The sequence below is a fragment of the Trachypithecus francoisi genome, unplaced genomic scaffold, assembly GCF_009764315.1.
Source record: "Trachypithecus francoisi isolate TF-2019V2 unplaced genomic scaffold, Tfra_2.0 Lachesis_group6, whole genome shotgun sequence".
Lineage (NCBI taxonomy): Eukaryota > Metazoa > Chordata > Mammalia > Primates > Cercopithecidae > Trachypithecus > Trachypithecus francoisi.
Window position 1 is genome coordinate 119,957,593 of NW_022681471.1, and position 21,524 is coordinate 119,979,116.

The 21,524-nt window shown below is 39.4% G+C and overlaps 1 protein-coding gene across 1 annotated transcript in view; it reads left to right on the forward strand.

Annotated features, from left to right (window-relative positions):
- The window catches only part of VEGFD (vascular endothelial growth factor D), a 40,390-nt gene that overhangs the window by 10,584 nt on the left and 8,282 nt on the right, over window positions 1-21,524 (forward strand). The window contains exons 2-4 of the mRNA XM_033201265.1: window positions 11,556-11,766; window positions 16,690-16,884; window positions 20,417-20,561. Of these exons, the coding sequence (XP_033057156.1) occupies window positions 11,556-11,766; window positions 16,690-16,884; window positions 20,417-20,561 (551 nt within the window). The remainder of the gene's footprint in view (window positions 1-11,555; window positions 11,767-16,689; window positions 16,885-20,416; window positions 20,562-21,524) is intronic.

The following is a 21,524-nucleotide window of genomic DNA, read 5'->3' on the forward strand; positions in this document are numbered from 1 at the left end:
TAAGCTGTTTCTCCAAATGACAGAGTGGTTTACTATATTAGGCAAAGCTTCATCTTGGGGAGTGTTATTTCCAACTGAGAGCTATGGGAGGCAAAGTTACAAAACTTCAGCTCAGACTCACAAATCTAACTTGATCTGGGAAGACACCTCGACAGGTGGGGGAGGGAGAACATCTGCTGAGGAAGGCTGGGAGTGGAGTGAGACTTTGCTACTTGGACCCCAAACCAGGAAAAATTTGGTGGTTTTGGTTTAGCCTGAACCATCAGGTTAAACAGGAAATGCAAAATGCTCTTCCAGTGAAACAGAAGAAGCTGCTAAGAGGTAGAGGGAACATGGAACTATTTGTACTGCAACGGAATCCACCTCCCCAAACCCACTGCAAAGGGAAATTGCTGACTGCAGTGTCCCTGAACTCCAGGGTGAGTAAGAAGAGAACCACGCCCCCAGGGAACATTTGGAAATCTGTAAGCAAATCTAGGGAAAGTTGTGTGAAATGTGTCCCTTCCATAACTCACCCTAAAGCTTCTGGGTATTCTAAACATACAAATTCTATTCATCACACCCTTTTATCACCAAGCTTCCTGAAGGCATATTGCCAACACAATTTGACAAAGAAAATAGCACCAACAACTTTTCAAAGCCTTGGAAGGATAGTCTCAGACCCACGGCTCTCAAGAGGTCCAGGGATGAATTTAGCAAGGCTGGCCTCCTTTTCCATATATATAGAACAAGAGGATTGTTAATAGCATGGGATTGGAATGGCTCAAGAAAAGCTTTTTGCAGCTCTTTGAGAAAAGTAGCCAGGGTCCCCCTTTAAACCTTTGCTGACGGCCTTATAGCTCAAAACCAGCATTGGAACTGGCTGTGTACTCCCAAACCAAAGCCTCTTCCACTTGGCATGTATATTTATGTTCTCATTTATATCTTCTTTCAGATACCTTGTAGGACTGCCTTTTGAAAGGATTATAATTTATACTTTTTTGTCGAATTCAGTAGGTTAAAGCAGTACCTATTTAATTTTATTTTGAAAAATTGGTTGTTCTTGCTTTTTGGAATTTGAGAGGCAATTTAGTCTGTCATTTAGGATGACATCATATAAGGCAGCCAACTTCATCATGCTATTTAACCTGAAAAGCGATATTGTTGATCTTCAACCTTGAAACCTTGAAAAAGTCGTACAGGTTGGGAACTGACCTGCAAACGGTCAGGTATCTTGAGATAGGAAACGGATTTGCAAATCCAGGTCAGCAAGATACTCATACAAATATTTTGAACCCAAGGTATACATCAAATAGATTTAAAGACTAAGACTATTTCTGAGCATGCATCGACCATTTGAAGACTAGTGGACTTGCATGAAGTTCAGGAGTTAACCTGGGTCTTGTAACTTAAAATCAGCATTTCTCATGCCCTAAATTAGTAGTAGAGAGACAGTATAGAGAATTCCTATATAACCCTCACCCATCTTCCTCTAAGGCTAACACCTGGGAAGTTTTTTAAAAAAAATCCTGATGGCAAAGCTGCAGCCCAGACCCAAAAAATGAGAATCTCTGAGATTAGGATTCGAGAGCATCAGTATTTCTTTGAGGCTTATTCCTGGGTAGATTCAAGAAGAAGCCAAGATTTTGAACCCCTGCTTTATTTTTGTGTGTGTGTGTGAGTGTGAGAGAGAGCTTTAATGACACAAAATGCTTATAGCTACAAGTTATACATGTATTGTAAACTATATATAACGATACAAAGTGCTAACTAAATAGATGAAGAATGCATAATCACTTTGACTCAGTTAATCCAATGATTTCCACAATGGGTTCATGAAAAAACTCATCTGACTGGCTGAGTCTTCAATTCTCATCTTTTTAGAAGAGTACATATGTTTACTGCAATAACGGGAACTTCTTGCACTTTCCAATGTGCAAGTTTGTGCAGTTTTGCTCTTTATTCTATTTATAAATATCTTAAGCCAGTTTTCATCAAACATATGAAAAATGAAGCCTGCCTTTTTGGCCCCAAATTGTAAACAGGTGTAAAGCTTTTAAACCATTAATCTCACAATTTCAACAGTTCATTGTTGAATTCTCCTTTCCAGTACGCAATGTTTTCGTTCAACACAAATCTGGGTAGCAGTAAAACGTCCATCCCATGTGTTAGGGCTTTGGATACATACTACATGCTTTCATAATAAACTCTACTGTGATGATGTATCCAGGTTTTAAGTGATTTTCCATAATTTCACTAATGCTTTAAGAAAAAGCAACACTATGTTTATTTTGAATGTTGAAAGGAATAGTAAATATGCCCAGGTTCAATGGCACTACTGATACAACTGCTGCTGAATTTGGAAAGAGCACAATGCGCTAGCTGTAAGAAGTCACTTTCAGGTAAAGAATAATTGTACTTTTCCCTCCTGTAATACCAAATGCATACTGTAGCAGTTTAGCTAGTCAGTTCTCCTAACTCTGTGGCCTTTCCAATTTTATTCAGGCTTTTCAAACATCAGTGAGCCATCAGATTTACTTTCTTCCCAAAGAAATTCAAATATGAACACTTGAAATAAATAGGTTATAGAAGGCAAATCAAGTGTTATCAGGTTTAAGAATAAGACAGAAATATGGTGTAATAAAAAGATGTCCAAAATTATTTAGACATCAAATGCAAGAAAGAAAAAAGAAAATTACTTGCAAAACTATTTAGGATATATCATCTTTCTTAAAGATAGCCAGCTATATTCTTGAAAAAAAGATAAAAATTTTCTTGTTTAATCTGCATGTTATTTTCCACTATAACACATTAATTTTACAAACATTGATGTGAGAGAGAAGAGTTAGATAGTTTCTGCAAACTGGCAAACCTGGCTGTCATAGTGTTTTTATTCAAGTTGACCTGATGCACTTCATAGATTGCTAGTTTTAAAATTAACAATGTGAACCCCTGCTTTAAACCCTTCTCAAAGTGCAGTCAGCCAACCAACAGTATCGCCCGTGCCTGGGAACTTGCTAGAAACCACTTTGTGAAACTCATTTCCTGGTATGACAATGAATCTGGCTACAGCAGCAGGGTGGTGGACCCCATGGTCCACATGGCCTCCAAGGAGTAACACCCCAGGACCATCAGCTCCAGTGAGAGCATGAGAGAAAGAGAGAGGCCCTCAGCTGCTTGGGAATCCCTGCCACACTCAGTCCCCACCACACTGAGAATCTCCCCTCCTCACAATTTCCATGCAGACCCCCTGAAGAGGGAAGGGCCTAGGGAGCCCCACTTTGTCATGTACCACCAATAAAGTTCCCTGTACTCAGCTAAAAAAAAGAAAAAGAAAAAGAAAAAGAAATAGAAAAAGAAATGCAGCATCCTGTCTTGCCCAAACCCACTGCATCAGAATCTGCATTTTTTTTTTTTTTTTTTTTTGAGACGGAGTCTTGCTCTGCCGCCCAGGCTGGAGTGCAGTGGCCGGGTCTCAGCTCACTGCAAGCTCCGCCTCCTGGGTTTACGCCATTCTCCTGCCTCAGCCTCCCAAGCAGCTGGGACTACAGGCGCCCGCCATGTCGCCCGGCTAGTTTTTTTTTTTTTTGTATTTTTTAGTAGAGACGGGGTTTCACCATGTTAGCCAGGATGGTCTCGATCTCCTGACCTCGTGATCCGCCCGTCTCGGCCTCCCAAAGTGCTGGGATTACAGGCTTGAGCCACCGCGCCCGGCCCAGAATCTGCATTTTAACGAGATCCCCAGGTATACACATTCAGTTTTGAGAAGCAGTACTATATATAAAATATTCAACAGACCACACAAACCTGGGCCCAATTGCTATTTGTCAGATAGATGTATGTATTTATTATAAATTCCTTCATCAGAAACATATTACATGCTTATTACTTTAAAAGAGGAATCAGACACATATCCTACCCTCAAAGAGATCTCAGTCTAGGAAGGGAATACAATGTGTTCATAAATAATATAATCTAAGTTAGGGACTTCATAAAATGCTTGATGGAAGAAGTGGCATTTATTTTGGACCTGGAATGAGAATTGAAAGAAGATATTCAAAAGACAAGTGATTTAGTGATGTAGTTTGAATACATGAATAATCTCAAGGTCACTTTTTCTATAGCTTTCAGTGAATCAAGTTGTTTTACTTGAAATATTTATTAAATGTATTAATAATAGTATATTTATATATATATATTATTTATATATAATAAATAAATAATATATATAAATAATATATATAATAAATATATATATAATAAATAAATATTTATTCAGCTCTTACTATTGCTATAAGACAGATACCATTACTGCTCAAGTGGCTTTTACAACCTAGTGGGGAAGACAAGCGGATAACAAGAAATGACACAATTCATTAGTGTTACTGGTAGTGTTATGAAGGACAAGGATGGGGTGGTTAGAAATCCATGTGACAGATCAGACCTAGGCAGGGGTGGGAGTTGTGAAGGAGGTTTCCCTGAGTAGGTAACATCTAAGCTGAGAAAGATTTAGGTAGACAAAGAGTGACTGGCATTCCAGGCAAAGGAAACAGCATGGACTAAGGTCAAAACAAGAAGAAATGAACCAAAGAACAAGTTGATAAAATGGATGTCCAGTAATATTCCATTGTTCAACTATGCAACATTTTTCCTTGCCTCCCAAACTGGGTCAAAGTAGCCTGGTCTTCACGCCTCCAGTCCTTCCTCTTTTTAAAAATTTTATACAACTATATTGATATAGAATTTACACACTATAAAATTTACCTTTCGCTTGTTTTCATTCAAGAACATTAGGAAATTTACTGAGTTGTATAGCTATCATCCACATAGGGTCCATTATGCCCCTTTACAATGAAACCTCCATTCTCACTCCCAGCCTCAGGCAGCCAATAATCTATTTTCTGTCTCTAGGGGCTAGAAACTTAAGAGTGGAATTAGTTGGTGTATAATAAATTTAGCTTATTAGAGAACTGCTGAGCTCTTTTCCAAAGCAACAAGACAATTTTACAGTTTCATCAGCCATGTATGAGGGTTCCCGTTGCTCCATATCCCTTACAACACTTGGTATTGTCAGTCTTTTTGTTTACAGCCATTCTACTGGGTGTGAAGTGGTATCTCATTTCACCAGCCCCTCTTCCTAACTTCTTTGCCAGATTCCCCACTCCTAAACCTGCTCTATGCCCAACCAAAGTGAATCCCTTGCTGTTTTGTTTTGTTTTGTTTTGTTTTGTTTTTTCACTGAGGCTCGTTGATATCCCCAAATTATGCCTTTCTTCACTCTTGGAATGTGTTACTTGACTGGATATGTATTTTTGGTGAAGGAGAGGGGCTGGGCTGGAAATTGAGAGCTCAAATTGGTAGGAGTACAGAAGGTCTTTGACTTCCTCACAACCTGGGACACTTCTAAGTTTCTCCTACAAACCCCACCACCATACTTTTCCAAATATCTTGCCTGCCATCTTGGTCACACATGACCTAAATTAATACTTAAGAAGCTATGGAGATGCTCATGCTTCCTCAGGGGAGAATGCTGTGTGAACTTAGAAATTAACAAAAGGAGAAATGACTACCCTTGAAATTGTACCACAGAAAGGAGCATACATTCAAATGATGGTGAAGTCTTATTAAAAAGACTTTAAGCCTCCCATTTAGAAGCTGGCTTGTGGTAGCCAAGAAATTAGAGAATGATTTGTTATTTAAGAGTGAAATTGCTAGTAGTCTTGGATTAATTACCATAAAAAAGCTGCCGCTGTAATAAAAAGCAGAGATCTGGTAACCCTGCTTCACTTCCTTTCTCTTGATGAAAGCCTTTTAATTATTTTAATTTTGATTAGCACTTCCATCAGAAAATAGGAAGAAATTAGGAGCAATTGGCAAAGGTTTAGTAATTAAAACCACTGAAATCAATGGTTTAAGTATGTATTTGGGATAATCACACTTTTTAATTTTTATTTTTGTCGTACTCAAGTGGATAACATAAAGTTCATTATACAAAAACCAACCAGTGCAGAAAGCCGATTGGAACAACCATTCTTGAACCCTTTGAAAATGTATGCCTTTGATGAATTAGTTGCCAGGTTTCTACTTATGTTTAATTGTTAGTATTTCCACTTAAAATAGCAAAATGACTGTCTGCCATTTCTGTTATTTCAAACTAGGTTTTAAATTCTGGGGTTGAAAGTAAGCTTAAATAACTCTGAGTACTTGAGTAAACACCGCATTTTTTATGATGAGGCAAGTTGCATGAACCATTTAATTACTTTAATTCAATCCAGAGATTTGATATTTTCTCCTGAGTTCTCACAGTTGGATAGTTTAAAAAATTTCTAAGATTGAATTGAAAACTGTGAGAACTATAATAAAACTGTTTTCTTTCTTTCTTTCTCTTTCTTTCTTTCTTTCTTTCTTTCTTTCTCTCTCTCTCTTTCTTTCTTTTCCTTTCTTCTTTCTTCTTTTTCTTTCTTTCTTTTTCCTTCCTTCCTTTCCTTCTCCTTCCTTCCTTCCTTTCTTCCTTCCTTTCTTCTTTCCTTCCTTCCTTCCTTCCCTCCTTCCTTCCTTTCTTCTTTCCTTTCTTCTCTTTCTTTTCTTTCTTTCTTTCTCTTTCTTTTTTTTCCAAGATCTCGCTCCATCGCCCAGGCTGGAGTGCAAGTGGCGAGATCATGGCTCACTGCAAGTTTGACCTCCCCAGGCTCAGGTGATCCTTCCACCTCAGTCTCCTGAGTAGCTGGGAGTACAGGCATGCACCAGCATGTCTGGCTAATTTTTGTATTTTTGGTAGAGACAGGGTCTCACCATGTTTCCAGTCTGGTCTTGAACTCTTGCGCTCAAGTAATCCTCCTGCCTCGGCTTCCCAAAGTGCTGGGATAACCAGTGTAAGCCACCATGCCTGGCCTTGTATTTTTGGATAGTATTGAGCGAAATTTGCCTCAATAAATAAAAATCCTTTCAATATGCTTCAACTTTAAAATCTTCAAAAAGCTGCTTAGTTTCATTATTTTCGTGTGGAAGCAGCATTGTCACAAAGTTTTATTTTGAAGACTGAATTGTATACGGAGTACTGTCCAACTAGAAGAGAATGAATAATCAGGAAAAGAGAGACTATTGAAAAATGAGACTTAATGGAGAAGTATTGAATTTCAAAGCTGCCAGAGACATTAGCAATTGTTCAGTTTCATCTCCAGATTTCTTAGATGAAGAAGCTGTGGCAAGCCAATTTCACAAACCTGATCTATGATCCTCATGCTCCCCACTCCTCTCACTCCCAGAATTTTGCCTTGATCCAAACTTTACAGAAAAGTGCAAACCCACAGGTATGAGTTCACTGAGCTTCCCAGGCAGTCCTGCCATCTACAAACCCATGCCATTCTGTATTTTCCTCTTGTTTCTGAGGGTGATCCTCTCATCTAGTCACACTATGTCCACTTATCTCTGGCACTTATGTCAAAACAACCCCTCTACGTCCTGCCTTAGCTCTCCTGCATATGCTTTCTCTTTCTCCCTGTCTGTTGTCTCTTTCCCCCAGCTTATAATTCTTCCGCCTTTATTAAAAACATGCACCCACAGACACACACTCACATCTGGATTCCCAGGTATGATAACCTTGTAGATTCATGTTTTCAGATCGTTCTTAGTCCATAGAATATAAAATTGATGGAATGATGGCAAACATTTGCAGATGACAATCATTTACAGAAATGGCACTAAGCCATGTAGCTGAAGCTGCAGGACTTATGGATCTGAGCTGGAAGACAGGGGCCATCAAAAATTCAGCTTCAGCTGGAAATGGGCTCTTTGAGTGCACTTCATCAGATCCATGAAAGAGGAAGGAAGAGTTACTGCTCATTGCTGCCTGGAGCTGTGACTTCTATGAAATTACTTAACTAGGGGCAAAGGAGGAAGCAGATACTTCCTTGCAACTAGGACTTGAGCTGAGATGATCCCTGAATCATAAATACTCAAAAAGATTCAGATTCAGGACCCAGGGAATCACAGGGTACAACTACAAAACTTCTAAATGTTGGGGAAAGAATAATGAGAAAGAAAAATGAATCTCTGAAAGAAAATGGAACTACTAAACAAAATTCCAAATCACGTTGATATAATTGTTACTAAGAATGGCAGCAACAAAATGAATAATCAGGATATGTCATACCTACAAAGTTAAAAATCTAAAATAATTTGAAGAAATACTTAAATACATTTAGAACCCTCAAAGAGATAAAGAAAGAAATAATATTCATAAAATTAAAATGACAAACTAGGGGCAGGGCGTGGTGGCTCAAGCCTGTAATCCCAGCACTGTGGGAGGCTGAGGCGGGTGGATCGCAAGGTCAGGAGATCGAGACCATCCTGGCTAACATGGTGAAACCCCGTCTCTACTAAAAATACAAAAACAAAATTAGCCAGGCGTGGTGGTGGGTGCCTGTAGTCCCAGCTATTCGGGAGGCTGAGTTGGGAGAATGGCGCGAACCCAGGAGGTGGAGCTTGCAGTGAGCCAAGATTGCACCACTGCACTCCAGCCTGGGAGACAAAACTAGACTCCATCTCAAAAAAAAAAAAAAAAAAAAAAAAAAGAGACAAACTAGGAAGAATATACAGAAATGTAACAGAAGTAGATAGGAAGAAGAATGAAGTAGAAATACTTGAAATTAGAAATATGGTGATTGAAATTAAAACTGTAACAAAGTAAACTCTAGACTCACAACAATTGGAGAGTTGGTGATTGGAAAGATGAACCAATTAATTTACCCAAAACACATTAGAGAGAGGTGAAGGGGAAAAAATAGCTAAATATAGAAGCACATTTAAGAGACATGTAAGATGATTAAAAGCCTCCAATATTTTTCAAAAAAGAGAGTAGAGACAATATTATAGGTGGAATAATGAAAATGATAATGGCTGAGAATATTAAAGCCTTGAGAAAAAACAGACAAGTGGCCTCAGATTGAAACTGCCATGAAGGTCTCTGTCTCAAATTCTCAACTCTGCTTTTGTAGTATGAAAGCAGCCATAGACAATAAGTAAATGAATGCACATGGCTGTGTGTCAATACAACTTGATTTACAAAAACAGGCAGGCAGCAGGCTAAATTAGGCTGGGAGACCATAGTTTGACAGCTCTTGATCGAAAGAATAACCATTGTTGGCCAGGTGCAGTGGCTCATGTCTGTAATCACAACACTTTGGGCGGCCAAAGCGGGCAGATCACTTGAGCCCAGGAGTTCAAAACCAGCCTGGGCAACATAGCGAAACCCCATCTCTACTAAACGTACAAACATTAGCCGGGCATGGTGGCACGCTCCTGTAGTCCCAGCTACTCAGGAGGCTGAGGCAGGAGAATCGCTTGAACCTGGGAGGCTGAGGTTGCAGTGAGCAGAGATGGTGCCACTGCACTCCAGCCTGGATGACAGGGCCAGACTCGGTCTCGAAAATAAATAAAGAATAACCATTGTTGGCCGGGCACGGTGGCTCAAGCCTGTAATCCCAGCACTTTGGGAGGCCGAGACGGGCGGATCACGAGGTCAGGAGATCGAGACCATCCTGGCTAACACAGTGAAACCCCGTCTCTACTAAAAAATACAAAAAACTAGCCAGGCGAGGTGGCGGGCGCCTGTAATCCCAGTTACTCGGGAGGCTGAGGCAGGAGAATGGCGTAAACCCGGGAGGCAGAGCTTGCAGTGAGCCGAGATCCGGCCACTGCACTCCAGCCTGGGCAACAGAGAGAGACTCCGTCTCAAAAAAAAAAAAAGAATAACCATTGTTTACGTTTTCATGTATATGTCACCAGATGTTCTTCATATATCCATATAAGTATGTATATATGATGTACATAAGTACCTAAATGAAAATACATAAGTAATTTTAAAAGAGGTTATATCATAGCTGAATCACACGTGACTTGGACCACACTTGCTCTTCTGAGTACCTACTTTTGGACAACTCTCAGTGTCCACTAGCATGTCTAAAAAAAATGTCTACTCCTAAAATGCTAATGCATGATGTAGATTTTAACTACAGCTTTTGAGGCTCAGTGGAGGAGGGTGTACATCACACGACTCAATGCAAAGCTTTTTAACAGCCCCTTTTGCTCATCTTTGTTTTCCCCTACTGTTCCTCGCCCTGCAGCAGGCAGCTAACATTCACCTCTCCCTTCCACCCTCCTCTCTCAGCACTGGTCCTTTGCCTCCTCCCTCATCCCAGCTCTACAAATGGCCTCAACCTGCATATTCCAACCACCCAGCAAAACAAACATCTAGTAACTACAGGGTCAGCAAGAGAGAATCTGAGGCCCTAGCCATAGACAGATCACCTTATCATTTCTCCAGCACATTCCAGGAAGGATCTCAGTTCGTTCGGTCCCAATATACCTCTACATCCTTTGTTTTAATGATCACATAGAATTTGTTGTATGCATATATCATTATTTATATAACTAACCCCCAATTTTGAACAAGAGGCTACATACTGAAAATTTTTTATCTACCAGTCTTTTTTTTCTTACAAACCCATTCAATACAGTTGCACTGTATCCGCCAATATAGTTCATGCAACTGTATGGAAATCAAACTCTAGAAGAGTATTTTATAGTTCTATAAGAGTATTAAACTCTTATACTTCTAGAGTGTAAAACCCCAGAAAAGTATTTTGTCAGAAAAAGATTGTGTTTTTGAAATAGTAGGTTTTAAAAGAAAATAAAGAAACAGGGTTAGAAGTAAGAAAATTCAGGTTATCAGTGGCTTGATATCTTTATTTTGTGACTGTAGGCAGGTTACCCAGGACTTTGTGGATCAATTTCTCAAACAAATAACAGAGATGAAATCAACTGTCATTAGCTACTGTCACAAAAAAAATATGATAAACATCTATTCATTTCCTATGGCTGCCGTAAATAATTATCACGAACTTGGTGGCTTAAAATAACAGAAATTTATTTTCTCACAGCTCCGGAGTCTAGAATTCCAAAATGGAAGGGTCAGCAAGGCTGCACGCCCTCCAAACACTCTTGGATTCTCTCGAATCTTTTCTTGCTTCATCCAGCTTCTGATGGCTCTAGGCAATCCCCCACTTGTGACTGCATCACTCCAGTCTCTGCCTCCGTCTTCAATTGGCCTTCCTCTGTGTCCCTGTCTTCTCTTCTGTCTCTTATAAAGACACTTGTCATTGTACAGTATTTAGGGTCCACATAGATGATCCAGGAGGATCTCATTTTAAGATCCTTAACTTCATTACATCTATACAGATCCATTTTCCAAATTAAGGTAATGTTCACAGGTTCTGTGGGTTAGGATGTGGACATATCAATTTGAGGCCCACCATTCGATACACTACAGTTTTCTTTGTAAGTGTTCTGAGAACCCAGGAGAAATAAGTAAATCCTTTGGTTCAATCAAAAATGAGCAGAATGTGAATCAACAATACTAGAAGATATCCTTTTTCCTAGGCACTGACATACATTTCAATAGTTCTCTAATTACTTTACAGATGTATTTACGCTTCTAAGTGTCAGCAATGAAGATTATTATGACAAATTTAAAATTTAGTAATTCGTTTTTAAACTGGTATTTTTGTTTTTTTAAGCGGTCATCTCAGTCCACATTAGAACGATCTGAACAGCAGATCAGGGCTGCTTCTAGTTTGGAAGAACTACTTCGAATTACTCACTCTGAGGACTGGAAGCTGTGGAGATGCAGGCTGAGGCTCAAAAGTTTTACCAGTATGGACTCTCGCTCAGCATCCCATCGGTCCACTAGGTTTGCGGCAACTTTCTATGACATTGAAACACTAAAAGGTAAGTGTGTGGATGTGGAGACAAATTCTTTCTCGTTATCAGATGGTGACAAATACACTTACTTTCTCCAAAACTCTGCGTAGGGCAGACACGTGTCAGAGGGAGAATGAAAGTCAGTCTTTGATTTCATAACTTCAGTATTAGTGCAGAATCTTGATTTTTTAATATTTACTTCACAGAGAAATATATTCAATATGATTTTGAGATAAAAAACACAAAAGAACATTTCAAAATATAAAAATAAATTTAACTCAAGGATGTGGGGGCAAAGAAAACCCAGGAAGACTATTGTTCTCAATAGAAAAAAAAATCATAAGGTTTACTTAGAAAATAAAACCTGGGGATTCATCCACAAGGAATATTCTACTGCCATACATACATAGATAAAAAGCAAAAATGGCCAGGCATGGTGGCTCATGCCAGCAATCCCAGCACTTTGGGAGGCCAAGGAAGGCAGATTGCTTGAGCCCAGGAGTTTGAGACCAGCCTGGGCAACATAACGAGACCCCATCTTACAAAAAAAAAAAAAAAAAAAAAAAAAACCAGAAAAAAATAGCTGAGCATTGTGGTACGTGCCTATATTCCCAGCTACTTGGGAGGCTGAGGTGGGAAGATTGGCTGAGCCCAGGAGGTCGAGGATACAGTGAGCCATGATCATGCTACTACACTCCAGCCTGGACAACAGGGCAAGATCCTGTCTCAAGAAAACCACCCCCCCCCCCCGAACCAATAGGTTAGATATAGCTTTTTTTTTAATTTCTGCAAAGTTGTGTGATTTTTAATAAAGTGAAAATTAAAAGTTGGACACTGAGTTGTAATATTGGGTACTGGTATTGCTAGGAGAATAACGAAGGGAGAAAATTCTCAAGACAAAATGATCAAAACTCCAGACTAGAAAATAACATAATTTGAAATAAGGGTAATGATTGTTCCCTAGTAAGGTATGAAGATTCTTTAAAAGAAAATCAGGCCGGGCGTGGTGGATGACACCTGTAATCCCAGCACTTTGGGAGGTCGAGGTGGGTGGATCACCTGAAGTCAGGAGTTTGAGACCAGCCTGACCAACATGGTGAAAACCTGTCTCTACTAAAAATACAAAATTAGCCGGGCATGGCGGTGCATGCCTGTAATCCCAACTACTTGGGAGGCTGAGGCAGGGGAATCACTTGAACCCAGGAGGCAGAGGTTGCAGTGAGCTGAGATCGCGCCATTGCACTCCAGCCTGAGCAACAAGAGTGAAACTCTATCTCAAAAAAAAGGAAGGAAGGAAGGAAGGAAGGAAGGAAGGAAGGAAGGAAGGAAAGCAGTGTGTGTAGGTACTGTGCGAAAATGAATAAAAAATGCTTGTCAAGTAAGTTCTGTGGTTTCTGATTAGGCATTTAATTTTTTGATGACATGTCAAAACAACACAAGAAGCTGCTACAGCATTGCTGATCTAGCATTCTAGATTTGATTAACATGATTACCTGGTAACTGATTATATATATAGCATAATTCAAATTAACCACTAGGCCAAAACTATTTTTTTCTTTCTACCTAAAACTGTATTTGTTTTTTCCCATTTGTAAAAAGATGTTGGGGTTGCATAGACCTCTGTTGTTGGCGGTGGGGAAAGCTGTGCATAGATGGGGAAATATTCTTTGGTAGCACCTTGGGCATGAGTGTGAAAAGGATTCTTTGTGTTCATGTGTATGACTGTGTGTCTAAGTGAGTTGACATGGTGGGAACCATAGCCTTGAGCTCACTTCAGACAGGAGTTTGAAGCTCTAGATGTTTCTGTGTGGTGAATTAATATAGCCTTCATGAGAACAAAGGGTTGGCACCTCATCTAGAGGTCAAAGGCCTTAACCAGATTACCTGACTAAAGGCCTGAGGTGAGCCTGGAGCTATTTCATGAAGATGAATGTTACCATAAAACCAAGACTAGGTGATCTAAAAAAAGTCATAACATTGACATTTTCTAAGGAGAAAGCCATTAAAATATCACAGAATTTGCAAACCCTATGAATTTATCTCCTAATTTCATAGGGGATCATCTAAAGTTATTTACTAAGTTAGAAGCAGTGCATAATGAAATCGGCATGTCACACCAATTAGAATTTGTTATCAAGTCTTCCTTGTGGATTTCAAGGTAATTTCCTGAGGCAGAGCAGTCCTGCTGGGAAGTAGTAAAGAATAGTAGAGTGATGAAGCCTTTAATCAGTGATGTTGGTCATAATTGCATATGATTTTGATTAAAAGCTTACCACTCCAATTTCAAAACGTAGTTTTATAAAAAGAGAAAAAGCAAATGGAAAGAAACATTTAAGTAGAATTTTAAATTGGGAATATGTTCATAGGTTGGTTTCTTGTTTTTTCAAAGATTCATGGTTAATTGCAGTGAATTAAATAATAACCATAATAATACTTCATTGAGTAATTTATCCCTCATGTGCAGCCTTCAGGCTTTTTATATAAATATTAATAATCAGAAATTTTTAAAAAGGTTTCTTGGGGCTGGGCACAGTGGTTCACACCTATAATCCCAGCACTTTGGGAGGCCAAGGTGAGCGGATCACAAGGTGAAGCGATCAAGACCAGCCCGGCCAACATGGTGAAACCCCGTCTCTACTGAAAATACAAAAATTAGCTGGGCATGGTGGTGCACGCCTCTAATCCCAGCTACTTGGGAGGCTGAGGCAGGAGAATCGCTTGAACCCAGGAGGTGGAGGTTGCAGTAAGCCGAGATCACACCACTGCACTCCAGTCTGGCGACAGAGTGAGACTCTGTCTCAAAAAAAAAAAGGTTTCTTGGGATAGAATGTTTTATTATGAGGAAAAAAACCCCAAAGTTTAGGTAAACTGTGTAGTAGTATAATGCAGTGATCCAGACAACCCATATTATGTTTTCGGTGAAGCAACATATGAAAAAAATTGGTATTAAGGGATGAAAAAGGAGAAAGGATGTGGAGAAGATGTTATAAGGGAATAATTTAGGGACTAGGGTCACATCTCAAATGGTAATATTGTATCGGTATACTTCAAGCAGAGGTTTTCTCTATCCCTTCTATTCCCATATGTGGGAACTCAGAATAATCTCAGGAGAGCTCTTGAAAATGCAGTAAAAATAAAGGACAGTTTGTCTATTGTTGCATAACACATTACCACAAAACTTAGCTACTTAAAACAATATTTATCTCAGTTTCTGTGGGCCAGAAATGCTGACATGGCCTAGATCAGTTTCTCTGCTTCAGATGTCTCCGGAGGCTGCAGTCAAGATATCGGCCTGGGCTGCAGGCATCTTAGGGCACTGCTTTCAAGTTCAGTCAGATGTTGTTTGCAGGACTCAATTCCTCACAGGCTGTTGGACTGAGGGTCTTCATTCCTCGCTGGCTATTGGCCAGAGGCTGCCCCAAGTTCCTTGTCATGTGGACCTTTCTAACATGGCGGCAAATTAACACAAGAACAGAAAACCAAACACCACATGTTCTCACTCATAAGTGGGAGTTGAACAATGAGAACAGATGTACACAAGGAGGGGAACATCACAAACCAGGGCTTGTTGGGAGGTGGCGGACAAAGGGAAGGAGAACATTAGGACAAATACCTAATGCATGTGGGGCTTAAAACCTAGACGACAGGTTGATAGGTGCAGCAAACCACCATGGCACACGTACACCTATGTAACAAACCTGCACGTTCTGCACATGTATCCCAGAACTTAAAGTAAAATAAGTTAAAAAAAAAAAAAAAAAGCCTGCAAGTGTAGGAGAGAAAGAGTGTGTGTGTGAGAAAGTGAGACAGAGTAAGAAAGAAGAGAACTTGCAATAAGTAGAAACAAGACTGCAATCTTTTTTTAACTTCATCATGGAAGTGGTATCCCATCACTTTTGCTGTATTCTCTTCATAAGAAGCAAGTTACTAGGTCCAGCTCACACACAAGGAGAAGAGATTACACAAGGGCATGACTATCAGGAGGTGGGGACCACTGGGGGTTAGTTTCAAAGCTGCCTACCACAAGAGATTTTCACCAGCACCACACCCCCACATATAATAAATAAACTCTACAGTTCCATGGCAAGCTACAAGGAAGTCTTTGTGTTGTCTTTATCATAAAATTGAATCTTTCCCCCAAAACACCTGTAGAAAGGCTATGCAGCATTAAGTACCAAACGGTCAAAATCGAATTTAAAAAATAAAATATGAGAGAAAAGCAAGTACTGTTTTATAAGAAAGTATATAATTTTTTTTATTCCCATAGGCTTGTTTCTTTTTTCTTGTTACCTTCAAATTAACTATGGCCAAAGGATTGCTCATTCCATTAATACGAACAGGCTTATTTCATCATTTATATAAATATCAGTATCAGGCACTTGCAAATGAGAAAACTCTGATTTGAGGAAGGATTAGTTTCACTTCAATTTCCATTTATGCATTTGCCAAGTTTAAATCGTACTGTAGTTACTTAAGCAACCAACAGAAACATATTTCTTGATGATGCTAAAACCTACCTACACCTGGCTTTAAGCAGAAGAAATGCTATCCAGCTGTATCTAGTAAATTGCTTGATAAATAATATTTACATGTTATTTCTTTACATGCTTCTATTTACTTCCCTATTAGCCAGCTTCTCCAGATGTATCCAATGTAATTATGTACAGGACATGGTGTTCTACCTCAAAGGGAAATAAAATACTTATATTCTACAAAGGTGTGGTATAAATGGGAATTTATACCACACCTTTGAGCACAGAGATTGTTTATGAGCACAGAGATTGTTGTAACTTCTTTGCAAACAATCTTTGGTTAAAGGACTGGCAAAAAATATCCATCTAGTAAAAGAAACAAGCAGTAGAAATGTGAGAATGACTGTGCTCAGCATAACCCTGGCACATGTTGGCACATCAGGGCCATTCCATCTGCTAGTGAGCTTTCTCTCTGCAGTTATAGACGAAGAATGGCAAAGAACTCAGTGCAGCCCTAGAGAAACATGCGTGGAGGTGGCCAGTGAGCTGGGGAAGAGTACCAACACATTCTTCAAGCCCCCTTGTGTGAACGTGTTCCGATGTGGTGGCTGTTGCAATGAAGAGAGCCTCATCTGTATGAACACCAGCACCTCGTACATTTCCAAACAGGTATGAGGACATCGGCAAGCCTGCTGTCTCTAAAGCCCTGATTATAACAGCGTCGATCGCTACAACAACCTTGTTGCCAAACACTGTACTAAATGCTCTGTGTGCATAATCACATTTAATCTTTGAAACGAGCCAAGAGGGTATTTTATCCTCCTTTATAGATGAGGAAACTGAGGCTCAGAGAGGTAACTTACTTATCTAAGGTTACATGGCTGATAAATAGCGGAGCTGGGATTCAAACCCAGGTCTGTGGGAGGCCAGAGCCTGAACTATTATCAGTTATTGTCTCTCTGATGCTATAATGTCAAGACTCAGAAAACCATATGGAAGTTACTAGGATAGGATGTTAAAAGGAATGAAGATAGCTGTGCTGTCTTGTGTATCCATCAGGTTCTGTGTTGCTCAAAAAAAAGTTTAATGAAGGTTATGGGCAGAATTGGGGAAAGAGGGATGGGACAGTGAAGCACCTGAAGCTAGCAAAAAGGGGGAGACTTCCCCACCCTTAGACTGAGGAGACAAGGGGAGGGAGCAGTTACGGGAACCCAGAAAGAAAGCGGAGAAGAGGGTTGCTGGACTGGCCACTGTCAACTCTTGGCCTGGCAGGGAGTTGGGGCAGGGGCTGGGAGAGGCAAGAGGGTTTATAGATGTAGCCCATGGAGGGCAGCAGCCTGGGGCACAGAGCCTGATGGGGAAGGAAGGAGAGAGGATGGTGTCTCTGGAGGGGCAAAGAGAGAATACCTAGCACAAAAGACATTTGGAAATAATTCTGCAGTCCCCATGAAAGAAATAATTCAGCCCCTCTTCATCTTGTAAAACTCCCTTTGCTTAGGTAAGTTTTCCTTTCTCTGGTTACCATGTTTTTAATAACTGTCGCATATGAGAGTAGTAGTAACAAACTTGGGAAAGCAACATTTAAAAACTGTGCATCACTATTCACAATAGCAAAGACTTGGAATCAACCCAAATGTCCATCTGTGACAGACTGGATTAAGAAAATGTGGCACATATACACCATGGAATATTATGCAGGCATAAAAAAGGATGAGTTTGCATCCCTTGTAGGGACATGGATGCAGCTGGAAACCATCATTTTTAGCAAACTATCACAAGAACAGAAAACCAAACACCGCATGTTCTCACGCATAGGTGGGAACTGAACAATGAGATCACTTGGACTCGGGAAGGGGAACATCACACACCGGGGCCTATCATGCGGAGGGGGGAGGGGAGAGGGATTGCATTGGGAGTTATACCTGATATAAATGGCGAATTGATGGGTGCTGACGAGTTGATGGGTGCAGCACACCAACAGGACACAAGTATACATATGTAACAAACCTGCACGTTATGCACATGTACCCTAGAACTTAAAGTATAATAAAAAATAAATAAAAGAAAAAACAAACAAACAAACAAACAAAAACTGTGCATCAAACTACATTCTTTTTGGTATCTGTTGCAAATTCCTTGAATGTTGATACACTTATTTAATTGTCAGTTTGCCTATATGATTTATTCTCCTTTTAATTGCAAAAAGAGGTAGTACAAGAAAATTACATGTACTGAACATATCCATGTTAAGTAATTTTCTTAATGCTGATTTGTTTTGTTAATAGATTTACTTATCCTTAATTTTGTTCCTCCACCCTCTAAAATATCCTTTAAACTGGAGAGTTTCTTTTTCTAAATTCTTTTAGAGAATCTTGGAGCTTGTGCAAATTTTAACCTCTACTATTTGACAATTAGAAAAAAAAAATGACCCAAGTAGGGCTAAGCATCAATTCTTAGTAGAAACAAAGCTTGCATAACGTAAGAGGGTTTAGTTCATGATCATGTGATTCCCTAGAGCACAGCCAAAAAATTGTGCAAGAAGATGAAGTTTATGCAAAGTAAACACTACAAAAACACTCTCACTTAGACTCATGGAAGTTCCATTACATATTGAGAAGTCAGAATAAACACAACCTTAATGGATTGCTTCCACTTAATAGATAGTTGAGTACTTCATTTTGACTGCTGTACTCAACAAATGATTAATTTCATAGAATGTACTTAAGTGTAAGTGTACAGCAGCTTTTCTTCCAAATATGAATTTTTGAACATTTTAATAGTAGTTTTTAAAAAACTATCTCTTGGCTGGGCGTGGTGGCTCACGCCTGTAATCCCAGCACTTTGGGAGGCCGAGACGGGTGGATCACGAGGTCAGGAGATCGAGACCAACCTGGCTAACACGGTGAAACCCCGTCTCTACTCAAAAAAAAAAAAAAAAAAAAAATTAGCCAGGCGTGGTGGCGGGCGCCTGTAGTCCCAGCTACTCGGGAGGCTGAGGCAGGAGAATGGCATGAACCCAGCAGGCGGAGCTTGCAGTGAGCTGAGATCATGCCATTGCACTCCAGCCTGGGCAACAGAGCGAGACTCCTTCTCAAAACAAAACAAAACGAAACAAAACAAAAACTATCTCTTGCCCCAAAGTTATGGACTATTTGGCAAACTACCTCTTAGAAACAAAGTGAACAAATGAATACTCTATGTAGTAGGGACTACATGGAATGGTGATTGAATGGACAATACATTAAAATCAACTTCAAACTCATCCACACATCATAGAACCACTCAAGAAAGTTGTATCATCTCTCTGTACGTCTGTTTCTTCACCTATAAGATGGGGATAATAAAAACCCACCCCATAATGCTGTTATAAGGGGTAAATGAGGTAACATGAAAGCACTTACAACAGGGTGTGGCCTACAGAAAGCGTAGAAAGAATGATATACATGTTAGCTATAATTATTTGTTTGGGCACGATGATCTTGTATCAGCTATTAATACACAATGCTACATAACAAACACACTAAAACTCAGTGGTTCCAAACAACAATGATTTATTCTCACTTATGTATCTGAGGTTCAGTTAGTTTAGGGTGGATTCAGCGGGGCTTGACTCTAAGCTGCAGTGTGAGTCCAAGTCAACTTCTACATTTCCCATCGCTTGGACCAGCGAGCCTGCCAGATTACGTTCTTTTCGTGGCTACAGCATAAGTTTGAAAAAACAAGCCCCATAAAACATGCACAGTTCAAATTTGTACTTCTGTCATGTCTGCTAACATCTCACTAGCCAAAGAAAGTGACGTGGCCAAATACAAAGTCAAGAGATAGGAAACTATATTTCTTCAATAGAAATGGTATGAGAAGGGATAAGTAAATAGTTTGAATAATAACCTATTCTAATAAAATCCTAAAGAAACTGCATAGCTTTAATCTCATTTAATCCTTATGATTTACACTCAAATGTAAAGCAGGAGTAGGGATTAACAGTACCATTTTACAAGGGTATCAATGATCAAAAAGTTAAGAGATTTGACCAAACTTAAACACTTCATAAAGTTAGATGAGCCTGTTTAGTTCCATTCTTAATGGACAACTCGGCTAAAGTCATTGCCATAAATGACAAAGGCAAAAATTCACACTAGAACAATTTTAAAAATAATATATAAAATAAAAAAAAATCTTGTGGTTATCTTTCTCTGCTGTAGCTCTTGAGATATCAGTGCCTTTGACATCAGTACCTGAATTAGTGCCTGTTAAAGTTGCCAATCATACAGGTTGTAAGTGCTTGCCAACAGCCCCGCGCCATCCATACTCAATTATCAGAAGATCCATCCAGATCCCTGAAGAAGATCGGTAAGCACTTTTTTTTTTTGTACTGGATTATGCTTGTTTTGCCTTGCCAAAACTGTGTGTAGAGGATATTTCATTAATATAGAGTTACCAATTTATCTTCAAATTATTCATATTTTAGCTTCTAACCTGAATCTACTGGTAATACCTGGCAAATACATATTTTTATTAGATGTTAGATATATTTTGTGGTAGGACCAAAACGCTCAGTGGTATGAGCTCATCATGTCTACTCGCAGACACATTTGTTCTTAATATGCATAGTCTAATGCAGGTGTAAAACCACGTTAACCTCAAATTTAGCACATGTACCCTTGTTCCAGAACAAGCATTAAATAAAACTTATTTCAGGCTGTTTGTATATTTACATCCTGAAATGAGAGAAAACAAAGAAGATTCCTGGGGTCATTGGGAAGTGACAAAACTAGCAGCACGTGAGTTTTGCAGCTTTCTAATCTTTCCCCCTTAAGATTACCAAATGAAAAACCCTTGTTTTAAATTAAAATGACTTAAAATTAATTTGCCTTTGAAATTCTCTTGAGATTAATTTTGTAATTGTTTATAAGACAAACGACAAAACCAAAGGTAAGGATCACTTATTTGAAGAAAAAAAAAGATTTAATATAAAGAAACAAGTAAAGGGTAACTGAATGAAAAGATCATTAGTTAGATACTTAGATTTTGCAAAAGTAAAGCAATAAATATATTGCGTGAGTGGCAAGTAAAAGAGTAAGCTGGTGATTAGTTAACACTGAGCCAAGAAGACACCTCCGCCTCCCTCCAGCAGAAAAGAAAACTTGTAGAAAAGCAACATTTATTCTCAAGATGTTCCTGTTGTCCTGGCCAATGCTTTTATCTTTATTTTAAAGAAAAGAATCTTAGGGGCCGGGCGCGGTGGCTCACGCCTGTAATCCCAGCACTTTGGGAGGCTGAGGTGGGTGGATCACGAGGTCAGGAGATTGAGAC